Genomic DNA, 17,555 nt, shown 5'->3' with positions numbered 1-17,555 from the left:
GGAATTCACAGCAGGAAGTCAGGTGATAAGCTCAGACTGACAATGGAAAGGGTTCACTCTGCTGGGTTCCCCTGTGTAGAGGATGGACGGTGGGGAGCAAGAGGACTGAGTAGGCGCCTCTGAAGTAGGGAATGGATATGGCTGTATCCATTCAGCTAAACCAAGACAATTGAAAAACCACACGTGCCCTCTGGCCGTGGAGACAGACCTTCTGTACTGGTATATTTTGATGGAAGTTTCCCTCTCTTTCTCTGCCTGGTGCTTCTGCTCCTCCGCCTCACGCCGCTTCTGTTGCTGCTCTTCCTGATATTGCTGCTCCTTCAACTTCCTCTCTCTCTCAAGAGTGAGTTGTTCCTGCAGCTTCTTCCTTTGGTCCTCATTCGCATCTTCCTCCTGCTCCTGGTGCCTCATCTGCTCCTCTGCCCGGGTTCCTTCCCTGTCAGAAGACTTGGACTCCTCACCTCTGGTGGCCAGGGCAGGCTCCCGGGCCATCAGAGAAATGCTGTTTGAGTTCAGGACCATCAGCTCCTACATGACCAGGGAGAAGAGAAACCCGTCTAAATCTGTGCATTTCTATCATTCCACAAAGACATGTCTATATTCAGTTTTAAATGATACTTATTGTAGTTGGCCCAGAATTCCACTTGAAATAATATATATAGTTTTAGAGCTCATTCACATTGTTGTATGGAAGAAACCAAGACCAATAATATGCTCTAATTAAAAATGGTCTAAAAAGATTAAAAAAAAAAGTTTTATCACAGACAAAATCACATGTGGGGAGTGGAACTGTAACACAGAAAAGGAAGACACACTTAAAGCCTTCTGATAGGATTGCTTAGTGACACAGCAGAGCAACTAGGAGAAAGGCTGAAACATCAAAGCAAAATTGTGACAAACCACAGCCTGGTACATTGAGAGAGAGACCTAAGTGAATGTGTGGCCAAAGCCAGGTGAAACGGGGTAGTTCCATTTTACAGCCACTTTCAGCAACAAGGTAGGGAAGAAAGAAGATGACACGATCCAACACTACCTCATTCAAGTACTTGGAATTCTCTCTCTCAGCCTCCTGTTTAGCCCTCTGCCACTCTTCCCTCAGTTTTTCCTGTTCTCGTTGATATTTTTCCTATAAGATGAGATGGCAGATTAATTCATTAATATGCTAATGATATGAAACAATCCCTTATTTGCATTTTGGCCAGTTCTACCCTCTACCTCCATATTTAAAGACAGAGACATTGATTTAACCAATCAGATTTGCATCACTAAAGTAGAAAATAGCTCATATTGAGCTAAAATGCAGATAGGGAAGAGTAGACATGGAGAACTGAACTCATATCCACCTTTCCCCATGGCTGTAATTCATGGAAGCCCCAGCTAACTGGAAGGGGCACTGAATTACTCTGCAATAGACCGAGCATACAGTGTATGTGGGTGCAGTTCAGATCAGTTCAGTTGCTCAGGAGTGTCTGATTCTTTGCAACCCCATGAATCACATCACGCCAGGCCTCCCTGTCCATCATCAACTCCCGGAGTTCACTCAAACTCATGTCCACAGAGTCGGTGATGCCATCCAGCCATCCTATCCTCTGTCGTCCCCTTCTCCTCCTGCCCCCAATCCCTCCCAGCATCAGTTTTTCCAATGAGTCAACTCTTCGCATCAGGTGGCCAAAGGATTGGAGTTTCAGCTTCAGCATCAGTCCTTCCAATGAACACCCAGGACTGATCTCCTTTAGAAAGGACTGGTTGGATCTCCTTGCAGTCCATGGGACTCTCGAGAGTCTTCTCCAACACCACAATTCAAAAGCATCAATTCTTCAGTGCTCAGCTTTCTTCACAGGCCAACTCTCACATCCATACATGACCACAGGAAAAACCATAGCCTTGACTAGACAGATGGACCTTCATTGGCAAAATAATGTCTCTGCTTTTGAATATTCTATCTAGGTTGGTCATAACTTTCCTTCCAAGGAGTAAGCGTCTTTTAATTTCATGGCTGCAATCACAATCTGCAGTGATTCTGGAGCCCAAAAAAATAGTCTGACACTTCCCACTGTTTCCCCATCTATTTCCCATGAAGTGATGGGACCGGATGCTATGATCTTCATTTTCTGAATGTTGAGCTTTAAGCCAACTTTTTCACTCTCCTCTTTCACTTTCATCAAGAGGCTTTTTATTTCCTCTTCACTTTCTGCCATAAGGGTAGTGTCATCTGCATATCTGAGATTATTGCTATTTCTCCCAGCAACCTTGATTCCAGCTTGTGCTTCTTCCAGCCCAGCGTTTTGCATGATGTACTCTGCATATAAATTAAATAAGCAGGGTGACAATATGTGGGTTGGTCCTTACAAACCTACAGACCTCTCATGAATAAGAAAAGCCATGAAATGATGATGCTACATTATCTAAAAATATTTGTTGTTGTTCAATTGCTAGTCATGTTTAACTCTTTGCAACCCCACAGACAGGGGTCTCCAGGCTCCTCTGTCCTCCACTATCTCCCAGAGTTTGCTGAAGTTCATGTTCATTGAGTTGGTAATGTTATCTAACCATCTCATCCTCTGCCACCCGCTTCACTTTTTGTCTGCAGTCTTTCCCATCATCAGGGTCTTTTCCAATGAGTAAGCTCTTTGCATTAGGTAGCCAAAGTATTGAAACTTCAGCTTAAGCATTAGTCCTTCCAATGGATATTCAGGGTTGATTTCCTTTAGGATTGTCTGGTTTGATATCCTTGTAGTACAAAAGTTTCTCAAGAGTCTTCTGCAGCACCACAATTCAAAGCATCGATTCTTCGGCGCTCAGCCTTCTTTATGTTCCAACTTTCACATCCGTACATGATTACTGGAAAAACAATAGCTTTGACTATACAGACCTTTGTCAGCAAAGTGATCTCTGCTTTTTAATATGCTGCCTAGGTTTGTCATAGTCTTCCTTCAAAGGAGCAAGCATCTTTTAATTTCATGGCTGCAGTCACCATCCACAGTGATTTTGGAGCCCAAGAAAATAAAATCTGTCTCTTGTGGTGGTGGTGGTTTAGTCACTAACTCGTGTCCATCCGACTCTAGAGATCCCGTGGGCTGTAGCCTGCCTGCCAGGCTCTTCTGTCCATGCGAGTCTTCTGGCAAGAATACTGGAGTGGGTTGCCATTTCCTTCTCGAGGGGATCTTCCTGACCCAGAAATTGAACTTGGGCTTCCTGCATTGCAGGCAGATTCCTTACTGACTGAGCTATAAGGGAAGATCCCTGCGAGGGAAGTCACTGCTTCCACTTTTTCCCCTTCTATTTGCCATGAAGTGATGGAACTGCATGCCATGATCTTAGTTTTTTAAATGCTGAGTTTCAAGCCAGCTTTTTCACTGTCCTCTTTCACTTTCTTTTTTTTTCCTCTTTCCCTTTCATCAAGAGGCTTTTTAGCTCCTCTTCACTTTCTGCCATTACAGTAGTATCATCTGCATATCTGAGGTTACTGATATTTCTCCCGGCAATCTTGATTCCAACTTGTGATTTATCCAGCCCAGCATTTTGCATGATATACTCTACATATAAGTGAAATAAGAAGGGTGACAATATATAGCCTTTTTGCGCTCCTTTCCCAATTTTGAACCAGTCCGTTGTTCCATGTATGGTTCTAAATGTCGCTTCTTGGTCTGCACACAGGTTTCTCAGGAGACAGGTATGGTGGTTTGGTATCCCCATCTCTTTAAGAATTTTCCACAGTTTGTTGTGATCCATGTAGTCAAAGGCTTTCATGTAGTTGATGAAGCAGTAGATGTTTTTGTGGGACTCCCTTGCTTTCTCCATGATCCAATGAATGTTGGCAATTTGATCTCTGGTTCCTCTGCCTCTTTGAAACTGAGCTTGTACATTGGAAAGTTATTGGTTCACATACTGCTGAAGCCTATCTTGATGGATTTTGAGCATAACCTTGCTAGAATGTCAAATAAGCACAATTGTACAGTAGTTTGAACATTCTTTGGCATTGCCCTTATTTGAGATTGGAATGAAAACTGATCTTTTCTAGTTCTGTGGTGCTGCTGAATTTTCCAAATTTGCTGGCATACTGACTGCAGCATTTTTACAGCATCATCTTTTAGGATTTGAAAGCTCAGCTGGAATTCTGTCACCTCCACTAGCTTTGCTTGTAGTAATGTTTCCTAAGGCCCACCTAACTTCACACTCTAGAATGTCTGGCTCTAGGTGAGTAACACCATCACGGTCATCTGGTCATTAAGATCTTTTTTGCATAGTTCTGTTCTGCTTCTGTTAGGTCCATATTGTTTCTGTCCTTTAATATGCCCATCTTTGCATGAAATGTTCCCTTGGTATCTTCAATTTTCTTGAAAAGATCTCTAGCCTTTCCCATTCCATTGTTTCCTCTATTTCTCTGCACTGTTCACTAATGAAGGCCTTCTTATCGCTCCCTGCTATTCTCTGGAACTCTGTATCCAGTTGGATGTATCTTTCTCTTTCTCCCTTGCCTTTCACTTTTCTTTTCTCAGCTATTTGTGAAGCCTCCTCAGACAACCTGTTTGCCTTCTTACATTTCTTTCTCTTTAGGATGGTTTTGGTCACTGCCTCCCTCCTCCACAATGTTATGAACCTCTGTTCACAGTTCTTCAGGCACTCTGTCTGTCAGATCTAATCCCTTGAATCTATCTGTCACCTCCACTATATCATCTTAAGGGATTTGATTAAGGTCATACCTGAATGGCCCAGTGGTTTTCCCTACTTTCTTCAACTTAAGTCTGAATTTTGCAATAAACAGCTCATGATCTGTGAGCCACACTCAGCTCCCAGTCTTGTTTTTGCTGACTATATAGAGCTTCTCCATCTTTGGCTGCAAAGAATATAACCAATCTGATTTCAGTATTAACCAACTAGTGATGTCCATGTGTAGAGTCACCTCTTGGTTTATTGGAAGAGGATGTTTGCTATGACCAGTGTGTTCTCTTGACAAAACTCTGTAATCCTTTGCCTTGCTTCATTTTGTATTCCAAACTTGCCTGTTACTCCAGGTATCTCTTGACTTCCTACTTTTGCATTATAATCCTCTATGATGAAAAGGACATCTGTTTTTTTGTGTTAGTTGTAAAAGGTCTTGTAGGTCTTCATACAAATGGTCAACTTCAGCTTCTTTGGCCTCAATGGTTGGGGCACAGACTTGAAATACTATAATGTTGAATGGTGTGCCTTAGAGACGAATCAAGATCATTCTGTCATTCTGTCATTGCCTCCAAGCACTGCATTTTAGACTCTTTTGTTGACTATGAGAGCTACTCCATTTCTTCTAAGGGATTCTTGCCCACAGTAGTAGATATAATGCTCATCTGAATTAAATTCACCCATTCCCATCCATTTCAGTTCACTGATTCTTAAGATGTCAAAGTTCACTCTTACCGTCTCTTACTTGACCACATCCAACTTAATTTGATTCATGAATCTAACATACCAGGTTCCTATGCAATATTGTTCTTTACAGCATTGGACTTTACTTTCACCACCAAACATATCCACAACTGAGCGCTGGTTCCACTTTGGCCCAGCCGCGTCATTCTTTCCTGTTCAGTTCAGTTCAGTCGCTCAGTCGTGTCTGACTCTTTGCGACCCCATGAATCGCAGCACGCCAGGCCTCCCTGTCCATCACTAACTCCCAGAGTTCACTCAGACTCACGTCCATCGAGTCAGTGATGCCATCCAGCCATCTCATCCTCTGTCGTCCCCTTCTCCTCCCGCCCCCAATCCCTCCCAGCATCAGAGTCCTTTCCAATGAGTCAACTCTTCACATCAGGTCGCCAAAATACTAGAGTTTCAGCTTTAGCATCATTCCTTCCAAAGAAATCCCAGGGCTGATCTCCTTCAGAATGGACTGGTTGGATCTCCTTGCAGTCCAAGGGACTCTCAAGAGTCTTCTCCAACACCACACTTCAAAAGCATCAACTCTTCGGCACTCAGCCTTCTTCACAGTCCAACTCTCACATCCATATGTGACTACTGGAAAAACCATAGCCTTGACTAGACGGACCTTTGTTGGCAAAGTAGTATCTCTGCTTTTGAATATTCTATCTAGGTTGGTCATAACTTTCCTTCCAAGGAGTAAGCGTCTTTTAATTTCACGGCTGCAATCACAATCTGCAATGATTTTGGAGCCCCAAAAATATAAAGTCTGACACTGTTTTCACTGTTTCCCCATCTATTTCCTATGAAGTGATGGGACCAGATGCTATGATCTTCGTTTTCTGAATGTTGAGGTTTAGGCCAACTTTGTCACTCTCCTCTTTCATTTTCATCAAGAGGCTTTTTAGTTCCTCTTCACTTTCTGCCATAAGGGTGGTGTCATCTGCATATCTGAGGTTATTGATATTTCTCCCGGCAATCTTGATTCCAGCTTGTATTTCTTCCAGTCCAGCGTTTCTCATGATGTACTCTGCATATAAGTTAAATAAGCAGGGTAACAATATATAGCCTAGTAATTGTCCTCAGCTCTTCCCCAGTAGCATATTGAACACCTTCCAACCTGGGGAGCTCATCTTCTGCCATCATATCTTTTTGCCTTTTCATACTGTCCATGGGATTCTCCAGGCAAGAACAGTGGAGTGGGTTGCCATTTTCTTCCCCAGTGGACCAGATTTTGTCAGAACTCTTCATTGTGACCCCTCCACCTTGGGTGGCCCTACGCAGCATGACTCATAGCTTCATTGAGTTATGCAAGCCTCTTCAGGCACGGTGATCCATGAAGGTGGCTAAAAATATACCCAGGGACTAATAAATAATTTAAAAAGGATGACTCTAGAAATTTTCAAAAACAGAAAAGTATTTCATACAAAACATGCTACATATCAAAACATTTGTTAATTATGTGGTTACCGGCTTTTCGTTTTTCAAGCTGCTTCTTAATACCAGTTGCCACTGAGCAGGAGACGCTCTTGGGGCAAATGTAGTTCCTGCTGATCCACCCTACTTTGCTCTACCTGCAGCAGTCGGTCTTGCTCCTTCTGCCATCTCTCCTGCCGCCTCCGTTCCTCCTCTGGATCCCAGGCCCAGCGACTTGGGGCACTAATGGTTGGGACTGGAAGCTGCCAGGTTATAAGAGAAGAGGTGCAAACCAAGAAGAATATGTTATTTCATGAAGTCATCTACTGAAGTACTTTTGCATACATGAATTATTCAGATCACCCTTGGCCTATGCTGTACCAAAGGAGAATGGGCTTTATATTTCAAAGTATGTCTCTTAACACAAATGGAACTCACCTAAGAAACAGAAAGAGATTCACCAACATAGACAACAGACTCCTGGCTGCCAACGGGGAGGGGGATGGGGGAATGGGTGAGTACTGGATTGGGAGTTTGGGATTAGAAGATGCAAAGTGTTTTATATAGAATGGATAAACGACAAGGTCTCAATGTATAGCACAGAGAACTATATTCAATATCCTGTAATAAATCATAATGGAAAAAATATAAAAAAGAACATATATATATATAACTGAATCACTTTGCTGTACACTGGAAAGGAACACAATATTATAAGTCAACTATACTTCAATTACAGAGAAAGCAATGGCACCCCACCCCTGGTGGGCTGCAGTCGTGTCCGACTCTAAGCAACTTCACTTTCACTTTTCACTTTCATGCACTGGAAAGGAAGGAAATGGCAACCCACTCCAGTGTTCTTGCCTGGAGAATCCCAGGGACTGGGGAGCGTGATGGGCTGCCATCTATAGGGTCACACAGAGTCAGACATGACTGAAAATGACTTAGCAGCAGCAGCAGCATACTTCAATTTAAAAAAAGGTCTTTTCATGTTGGAAAAGTCATTCCTGGATAAACTCTCACGCAGCTTAAAGTAAAAATAAGTGATGCTACTGTGCACTAGTTCAGTCCCACCCAAGCCTCCTAGTTTATTCCAAAGCCAAACAAAGACTACTTACATCAGGAACCACAGAATCGGAGCTTCCTGTGTTACAGCATGTGGGCAAGGAAAGAATAAAAAAACAATGTAAGTCTTCATTTCTATGAAATAATTCCCTTCAGAAAATCGTATCACTAAGCTGGTTCTATGCCAGTATACTAAGTGACATCAGTTGTTTTCAAACAACAGTAAGCTTCTCTCTTTAGTTCCATCTGCTTGTCACTTATCTTCAGAATTCAAAGCCAGTGAAAAAGATCAACAGTGAATGCCCAAGTTACAGCCCAGCTTGAGGTGCTAGGGCAGAGATACAGGTATATTTCTAAGGGGCTTCAGGGTTCTTTTATTAATAGGGTGAATAATATTCTCATAGCCTAATAGAAAACATTGAATTTCAAATATTACAACATCTATAGAACCCAACTTTTTACTTGTTGCTATTAATTACTCTGTGACAGGTGTAAGTCACATTTTTCAGGGCTTATTGCCAATGAGCTACTTTTCTGAAATAAGTCACCAACAAACATGTTCATGAAATATTTCCCTTTCCTTGCCTATTATTTGAAACACAAAGATTCAGACTTCACATGTAAACTTATGAGCAGAAGGTCGTTCTTTTTATTCTTAGGGAACCTACATAACTGTGTTTGCCTGAATATAGTACAATGATTATAAACATGTAAGCAAATTTCATGAAATACATTCTCGTATTATAATTTTTCATTTTTCCTGAACCCTCAGCTGTCAGATTATTCACTTACACAACAAAATTTTACAGAAAACCGCTTTGAGATTTAGGAAAATACTCTTCCCTAAAATAGTCTGTTGAAGAAAAGGGAGTGAAAATTACCATGGAGAAAGAAAAGGAATTGCTTTATTTTAGCCAATCTGAACTAGGAGTATCATATGGTTTCAATTAAATTACCACAGAAAAATCAGAGTTGAACAAAAAATGTCAAACCCACTAAGGATACTGACACAAATAGACCCTTGCACGTGCATAGCTGGTAAGCTAGTTCTATTTATGATTGAAAAGAGATCTTAACTCATCAAAAGTGCCTACGAGGAGATTAACACAAAATACACAGATCCAGTAAGTATCATGTTATAAGGCATGTTTGTAAATATTATGGACAATCTTAAAAGTAAGAAACAATGACATTTTAGATACCAACAGCACACTCCCTATTGACTGTGCCATTGCATCTCAAATGTTGGATATTACTTTTAAGTTCTCGATTGCAAAACGCAGAGTTCAAACTGCATCCATGAGACAGAGCAGGAGAGAAATGTGAACGGGGAGGAAAAGCCACATGCAAAGCACCCTGTGAAGCAGCACTGCCCGACTACACCAACACAGGGAATGTCAAAGCACACTCGCTGACAGGCGTGTCCAAAATTTACTTTTAATTTACTTCAACGTCAACATAGCAGTCCTAGTAACACTCCAAAGTCATCATCCTAATAGCACTCAACGATTCTGCTCTTTATTCAGAGCATTCTCCATAACCCCAAATTTGATGTTTTAGGAGTTGGCCAGTTGCATGTTGGTGTAATCCAATAGTACGCAATTTGTAGGAAGCAGTAAAGCATACATGACATTTCTCATTTTTCACTGTCACCCAGTGGCAAGAAGTGTGTGTTTAAACAGCATCTCAATTTTTTTTTAATTAAAAAAAAAAAACAAACAAACTTCAGAGGTATACAAAGGACACGCAAAGACCCATTACCACAGAGGTAGACCCATGAACTGTAAGAAAAGCCTGATGACCCTAGGGAAAGAATGGAAATGGGTTATGTTGCTTGGTCATAATGATGGCCGAATTGAAGAGGCTCAGTGCCGAGCACCACAGACTATCAGGAGAGAGTGGAGAGTGGGAACAATTCCATGAAAGTACATGAATTGTTAGCGTGGCAGTTTACCTTGTTCAAAAAACTGTGATCGCCTTTTTAAGTTTTTCAAAGAAATAGGTTCAGAGGCTAGTTGAAAAATACAAAAAACAAAAAAGTACATCAATATCATGTCATTCATTTTAATCTCTCACCACTGGAAAACTAAATGATACTTGATACATTTTTCCAATCTGTAGCAATATTATTTTTCAAGTGACAAAACTGATAGCCATAGAAGATAGGGGTTATTTCAATGCACAAAGACACACATAGTTTTAGTAGTCTATAACTATGTTCAAATTAGTAACAGGAACTAATATTTTGATTAATAAATTTTAGCAGCTAGCATAGTTTCATAGAAGCCGAAGTACTATCTTCCACGCCAGATCACACAGCTTTAGAGAAATGGAAATTAAAATTTTTTGCTTAAGCTTATCAATTAAATTCTCAAGTACAAGAAGAATTGCTTGTAACTAAGAGTTGCATAATACGTAGAAGTTTTTAAAAAGGAACTAAAAAAATGGATAGAACAAGAAAATAAATATCCAGAGAACAGTTTTTTTTTAAGCTATAATTAAAACATTCTTCTTAACTAGGCTTCTCTGGTAGCTCAGACAGTAAACAATCTGCCTGCAGAGCGGGAGACCTGGGTTCAATCCCTGGGTCAAGATCTCCTGGAGAAGGGAATGGAAACCCACTCCAGTATTCTTGCCAGGAGAATTCTATGGACAGAAAAGCCTGGTGGGCTAAGTCCACTGGGTGGCAAAGAGTCGGATACAACTGAGCAACAGACTAACTATTTTGCTCTAATTTCCAAGATCTTATAGCCATAACTTTAAAAAGGAAAAAAGCAAATGGAGTCACTTCCAGATATCATAAATTAAATACAAAGATAATCAATAAAGGAAGGGAAATTCATAAACTTGGTTTGACTTTGACATCAGATATTATGAATTGACAAATGCAGACTCAAAATCACCAAACCACTGAGAAAACCCAGCCCTGTGCCTGGCAGCCTAATTTCATGCTAAGAGAAGCTTCAACTTCTTTGGGTTTCTCCCTGCCTATATGGACTAGATCTTTCTTATTTCCTTTGTCTGCCTAAGGCACAGCACACAGAATGTGGTGGCTCAGCTATTTGCAGATAACTGAACAGGAGAGGAGAAGGAAAGGAGTGGTAACTCCATACTACAAAGTTTCCCTAGATGCTGTATGGCTGCTTTTTCATTACAAATGGGTATTTTTTTTTCCTAACAATCGTTATTTCCACTGGCATTTCCCTATTTCTAGGAGCTTCCAAGCTTAACCCCTTGACAACAATTAAGGGGGAAAGGAAACCTCATGCATTATTTCATATTTAACTAAGACTCCTCTTGCCAGCACACCGTAGCAAGAAGGTTGACGGCCTCCAGAAAACCAGTCTTTCTTATTTGGATTAGACACATAGGTGCTCAGAGCTCCTGCAGAGGCTGCCAAAGCTTTGTTTGCAGTTCCTGGACTATTCAACATTGGAACTCAACGCCCTTCCACCTGGCTGCAATTGGATCTGTATGCTACCCTTTGAGTTTCAACTTGCACTGGATCAGTTTTGCTTTCACTCACAGATATTAATTTTTATAATAGCAGGACTTGAGTGTAGTGACTTTTCCTATATTTTAAATGTAAGTTATAACGGTAATGTTTACCTTTTGATTCAAAAGTACTGCTTTCATCACGAATTCCATTGATTTCTTTTGATTCAGTATTCTAGGAAGGATAAAAATGGCAGTTAACATTCTCTCCAGTTGGACACTGGGCTTAAATAATCCATTTCTCATCAGTAGACATATCTGCTAACAAGATGAACTGTTCAGGATATTAATATATTTCTTATAGCCTTTTACATATAATAGAAATGTAATTTTTTCATTGTTTTTTAGGAGCTGTGGAAAATTAATGACTAACTGCAAGCATGAATAGCTTCAAATTCGACCAGTCATTAATTTTCCAAGAAACATGATGGGCTAAATAACCATTTGTCCATTTGCTTTATGTTTGTAAATAAGCAACACAGTCATATAGAACCCTCTAACATTTAAACCTTTCTTATACAGGTTGCAGAATCTCCTTATTAGACAAAAGGAAGCATCTTGGGATGACAACAATTATATCTAGGGAGTCAATGTACACACATTTATTTGAAAATTTAAATTTAATTATTACTTTGATACTTAGAAAAATGCTTACATTCTAATTAATCAATTTTAATCAATTAATGTAACTATGCATCTCTTAACTACATATGTAATTCTACCCATCAAATTCACCCATACAACAACTAAAACTGCTTCATGAGGTTTTTAAATTGCACACAATTACTATACTTATTTTACCAATAAAGACTAAGGAAAGCATAGAAAAGTTATAGCATATAATTCTACATAATTAACTTCTTCACATTCACAATGATCTAAGAGATGGGTATAATGATGAACGGTTGGTAAGAAACACCTACAAAAGATCACTGTGGGATCTTTAGATTATTTTCATTATATAACTCACTATTACTCATAATTATTCATGAGTAATGCCTTATGATTTTCAAAGATATATTTTACTCTCATTACTATAAATTACCTTATTAATTATCTATGTTTTTAAAATAGCATCAAAATTGTTCAAAGAAAGTAAACTCCTCCCCCACCTCCAACACACTTCCTATAGTTGCTTTGGTCTACCCAATACTAACACTTCTCAAAATACTTACAGAACTCTGAAGGCTTTCTGAGAAATCGGTTGTTATTGACAGATTTGAAGCTTTGTCTGAGCTGTAAATTCCGGAAGTGGCATCAATCCACTTTGTTTCAGGTGAACCTATAATTTTGGTAGCCATACTGGTGAGATTGAGGGTTTTATGCCGTGTAAATGGCAGGGAAGTCTGGTCTTTGCCCCAATCTGATTGTCACATGAAGATCAAGAAATGAGTACACATAAATGTAGAAGTGGAGAGAACAAAGTTACTGAAATGTACACACAAAACATACACACACACAAGACAAATAAATCAGACAGTATGTGAAAGAAATGAAGAGTTTAAGGCCTTTTACCACCAGATAGCCTTCCAAAACCAGGGGGTTAGAGCATGTTAATAATGAAAAGACTGGCAAATTTGCTGAATCTTTCTGTAAAGCAGGACTGGATATTATATTTTGATAACCTAAGTTGGTAGGTCTGGGAAAGCTTAATGCCCTTCCCCATCTAACCTCAACAATTAAGAAACGCAGTGATGAAATGTACATGGAAACTTCCTTGAGAGTCAACAACTGGGATACTGACCTACTGTGTTCTTTCTTACACCAGTTACAGTCAGGATGCTGTAGAGGAAGTGAAACCACGGTGTAATTCTTAATATTCAACATCAACATATAACTCCCAAATGCAGACACAATTACAAGAGCCTTCAGTTGCTATCTGCATTCAAAGCCAGTTCAGCACATCGATCAGTCAATAAATCATGTAGAATTCAGTAAATTTGCTAGTGAAGTTTTCAGACAGAACATCCAAAGAAATATCATTCAAGACATTTCAACATAACCACAAATATCTTTCAGCCAAAAAACAAAAAAGTGAAATGGAGAGAGAAAAAAATGTTATTGAAGCAAGCTGTTATAACCACTTGCCAAAGACCAGCTCCCAGTTTAGAAAGCCAAACACAGTGGGATAACCAACTCACCAGACTTTCCATAGCGCCTGATATCCATAACTAGGCTCCCAGTTTCCTGGGCCTTAGCCATGGTTTCCTCCCACTCTTTTGTGTCCTTATATGAAAACCTGGTGTTGTTGATAGCAATAATTTCATCATCTACCTGTAGCTGAGAAAATTCTGCTGGGCTACCTAAATAAAGCAAAATAAATGAAACCACCAATGAAAAATAAAAACATGTTTTACTAGTCACTGCTCATTTAAATTAAGGAAAACAATGACTTCTTAACCTCATCTAAGCATTTCTCATATCTTTCAGTTGCAGAAGAGTCACAGAATTTCTTAAAGTTATCAAATATTTGAGTAGCTACAAAATTACAAGGCAACCAAAGGCATTTTTTTTATTCTATGGTATGTATCTTTCTAAGCATTTAAAGGAGAAATGATAAAGTCATCTGTTCAATAAAATTGCTTTATTAACCTAAGAAGAAAAAATTTAATTATGTTTAAATTAAAAACATAAAGTATATATTGTACTTTAGCTGAGCTTCCAAAGCCAGATGCGCTCTGGAATGGGGATGGAAAAAAAAAGGTCACTTAAAATGGCTTAAAATTACTACCTATCAGTATCTAATTAAATCAGCCTTGGAATCTCAAAGAAATAACCAGAGTGAGTATGCATTTTTATATAGCTAAAACATTCAAATGAGGAACTTTTGTATTGAGGAACATATTGTATATACAATAGCTTTCATTTTAATTTCAGGTCTTGTAATATTTTGCCAAGAGTTCCTGGGCCTAATTTGGAATAATCCTGGGTGGAGGAGGGGCAATCCTTTTTGTAAAAGTCCTGAAACATCCTCCGGGGTCCATGGGCAACAGATCCATTAGATGCTCAGAAAATACTGATGATATATAGCACCTATGTACCCACCACAAACACAAGGACAGTTCTTTCTGGATCTTCAATTTAGTAGTTTGCTAGTATTTCCAAATATTAAGTCTAAAATTTTGATACATGAATTCTGTAACACTCACAAAATTACGACTCAACACTAAAATCAACTAGGCAAGATCAACCAATATGTAATTCATAACTCCTTCAGTCTCCAGGAAGAAGACATATCTCTTCACTTTACTGCTGCATTTTGCATGCGTGTTTTCTCCTCCCCTTTCAAATAAGCACATTTCTGGGCAGGGGGAGGGCGTGGGAGGGGGACACTGAACAGCAAAAGACAACAAACAAGAAAACACCACAGTAGAGCAAAATCTATGATTTACCTGCTTCAACTGATGCTACGAAGATCCTGGAAAAAGCCCATTTTACTGTAAACCCAAAGTCAAGACTGCTCCCAGGCGTCTGGTTTATGCTGATTCTCATATCACTGAACTGATCCTGAAACAAACATGAAACGGTGGGATCAAGTGTCCCTGGCACCCACATGGAGGAAAGTCTATCTGCCAAAGAAGGGAGGCTGTGTGCAGGGCACGCTGGAGTTATTTCATGATAAACCAGAAACACCATTCTTCTCCCCCTTGGGTTTGGTAAAACTTTCATTTATATAAATATTTCTCAGTTTATTATTTTCTGCTAAAATAAGGGAAAGCTTCATATCTATGGCTATTGTTCTTTGCATGAATACTATATGTCAGTTGATTTATATGATAAAGCTTAGGCTTTTGCTCATCATACACTTAAAGCCTCAGTTATAGACCATTTGTTGTTACCCAGGAATGGAGTTGACTGAGAAGATATGGCATATATATACATACACACATATATACACTACACACACACACACACATATATACACACACACATATATACACACACACACAATGGAATATTATTCAGCCATGAGGAAAAGGATATCCTGCCATCTGGAACAATATGGAAGAAACTTGAGGACATTATGCTAAAGTGAAGTAAGTCAGACAAAGGAAGACAAGTACATGTGATATCACTTATATGTTGAATCTCAAAGCCAAACTCATAAAACAGGGAGTAAAGTGGTGGTTACAAGGGGATGGGGGTGAGAGGAAAGAACAGATGGTGTTTAAGGGTACAAACTTGTAATGAACAGTAAAATGAGCCCTAGAGATCTAATACACGGTATTGTGACTATAAATAATATCTTATTATAATCAAACTTGCTAAGAGACTAGAATTTCCAGCCATAAAGAGAAAAGCTAATTATGTAATGTGAGAGATGTTAATTATCACTACAATGGCAATCACATTACAATATATAAATGTATCAAATTAACATGCCGTTCTTTCAAAATTTACCTATTCTATCTCAAATACAAGGCAACAAAATGCCATCTTTGAAAACGCAAAAAAGATTTAAATCACTTATTTTTAAAATTCCACCATACTTTAAAAAACCACCTCCAGCATTTAACATATTTAGCTGAATAATTTTGAGGGTTTGTAGACCCAAATTCAGCAACCAGAATCACTTTTCTAGGAGTGGTACCGTTCCCTAATAGGCATCTCTAAGTCTGCCAAGACATTTTTGCTTCCCCGACTGCTTCATGACGATGTAGTGGTAAAAGCTACTTATGCTGCAAAATGCAGAACTAGGTCAACCCCAAGAAACCACTAGTAAGATGCCAAGAGGGCCCCTGAGACAGCATGAGCTCCAGGCCACAACCTCCTTGAAGTAACAGCAGCTCATAAGCACAAGAGCCTCTTGGACAGCTGGTAGACCTTTATTCCCATCTCCACTACAGTCCACAGCAACAAATTCTCAGTTTCACGGACTTCAAGCCATTTTCCAAAAGAAATGCTTTCAGTTTTACAGTATACTCTGTTCGTGAAAAATTTAATTAACTTCCATAATTTATATTTTTTGTTTGGGGTAAAGACCAGACATAAATTTGAGCGTTTGCTTCCCAGATCAGTGTTTCCAGGTCTTTGATTCACAATTATCAAGAACTTAGACTCAATTGTTTAAAAAGAAAAATTCCTCTTAAAGTTGCTTTATTTTCCAGGAAAAACCTATAACTTCTCAATTTTAATTTGGCAGTTAAACCCAGACCTAGGACCAGTGGGCAATTCACAAATTTTTGTGCCTTTAAAATAAGTTTAATAGTCAAGTGACTACATTCTAAGGAAAACTGTGATATTACATATGAATTAGAAGGAAGACAAGAGAGGCACTGAATAAAGGATCAAGAATTTACTGTATTATATAGACATGAGAAGTAAGTGCTATAACAATATACACTTACTCATTTGTTCAACATACATTTATTATGCATCTATTCTGATTAAAACACTTAGGAAATAAAGACGAATTAGGCATAGTCCTGCTGTTGCTGCTGCTGCTACGTTACTTCCGTCGTGTCCAACCCTCAGCGACCCCATGGACTGCAGCTTTCCAGGCTCCTCTGTCCATGGGATTTTCCAGGCAAGAGTACTGGAGTGGGATGTCATTGCCTTCTCCGAGGCATAGTCCTAGGTCTCAAGAAATAATTACTGACTTTTCAAGAGTGGGTACAGAATTTTTTAAGAAAAAAAAAAACAGTGTAGCTAATAATATAGAAACTTTTTTTTCATCAGACATCATATAAAGCGGTTGAAATTTGGGAACTGAGATGTAGGTAGTAAGAATACTCATTAATGATCAGCCTGATGGAAACCAATCTCTGGAATATAATAAAACTCTGCTATGAATAGAAAAACTTACTGGTTAGTTCTACTTCTTAACCAAAACTACCACACACTTAAATTAGAGATGACTCAATGAAAATAAGTGGTCATCTTCACCACTCTTACCCCACTCCACTCCATATTCTGACCTAAAGCCAATTAGAGTGCAGAATCTATTGCTATATAAGGCCACAGAGACAAACCATGGATTAGAAATTCCAAGATACTAACTCAGGTTTTTTACATCTTGAAGAATAAGAGACAGGACAGAGATTCAATAAATAGCTCCAAACTACAATAAAGAATTCTTTGTGGGCAAGAATAAGTGAATAGTATCCTGTTTGGTGGAACAGGATAAAAGAGAATGAGCTTAAGCCATAGATGGAAGAGCCTCACAATCCTATTAGACCAGAAGA

General features: G+C 39.2%; 1 protein-coding gene across 50 annotated transcripts in view; it reads right to left on the bottom strand.

Annotated features, from left to right (window-relative positions):
- Positions 1-17,555, bottom strand: part of LMO7 (LIM domain 7) — a 219,173-nt gene that overhangs the window by 12,046 nt on the left and 189,572 nt on the right. For 27 of the 50 annotated variants that reach the window (XM_069601802.1, XM_069601804.1, XM_069601826.1 and 24 more), the window contains 9 exons: positions 14,763-14,877; positions 13,512-13,673; positions 12,546-12,733; positions 11,485-11,545; positions 9,830-9,886; positions 7,929-7,954; positions 6,969-7,073; positions 1,034-1,126; positions 209-528 (listed from right to left, as the gene is read on the bottom strand). In XM_069601802.1, coding sequence (XP_069457903.1) covers positions 209-528; positions 1,034-1,126; positions 6,969-7,073; positions 7,929-7,954; positions 9,830-9,886; positions 11,485-11,545; positions 12,546-12,733; positions 13,512-13,673; positions 14,763-14,877 — 1,127 coding nt within the window. The remainder of the gene's footprint in view (positions 1-208; positions 529-1,033; positions 1,127-6,968; positions 7,074-7,928; positions 7,955-9,829; positions 9,887-11,484; positions 11,546-12,545; positions 12,734-13,511; positions 13,674-14,762; positions 14,878-17,555) is intronic. The other 23 variants (XM_069601781.1, XM_069601795.1, XM_069601783.1 and 20 more) reach the window with 3 other exon arrangements.

The sequence above is a fragment of the Ovis canadensis genome, chromosome 10 (genome assembly GCF_042477335.2).
Source record: "Ovis canadensis isolate MfBH-ARS-UI-01 breed Bighorn chromosome 10, ARS-UI_OviCan_v2, whole genome shotgun sequence".
Lineage (NCBI taxonomy): Eukaryota > Metazoa > Chordata > Mammalia > Artiodactyla > Bovidae > Ovis > Ovis canadensis.
This window is presented reverse-complemented; position numbering and strand designations above follow the sequence as displayed.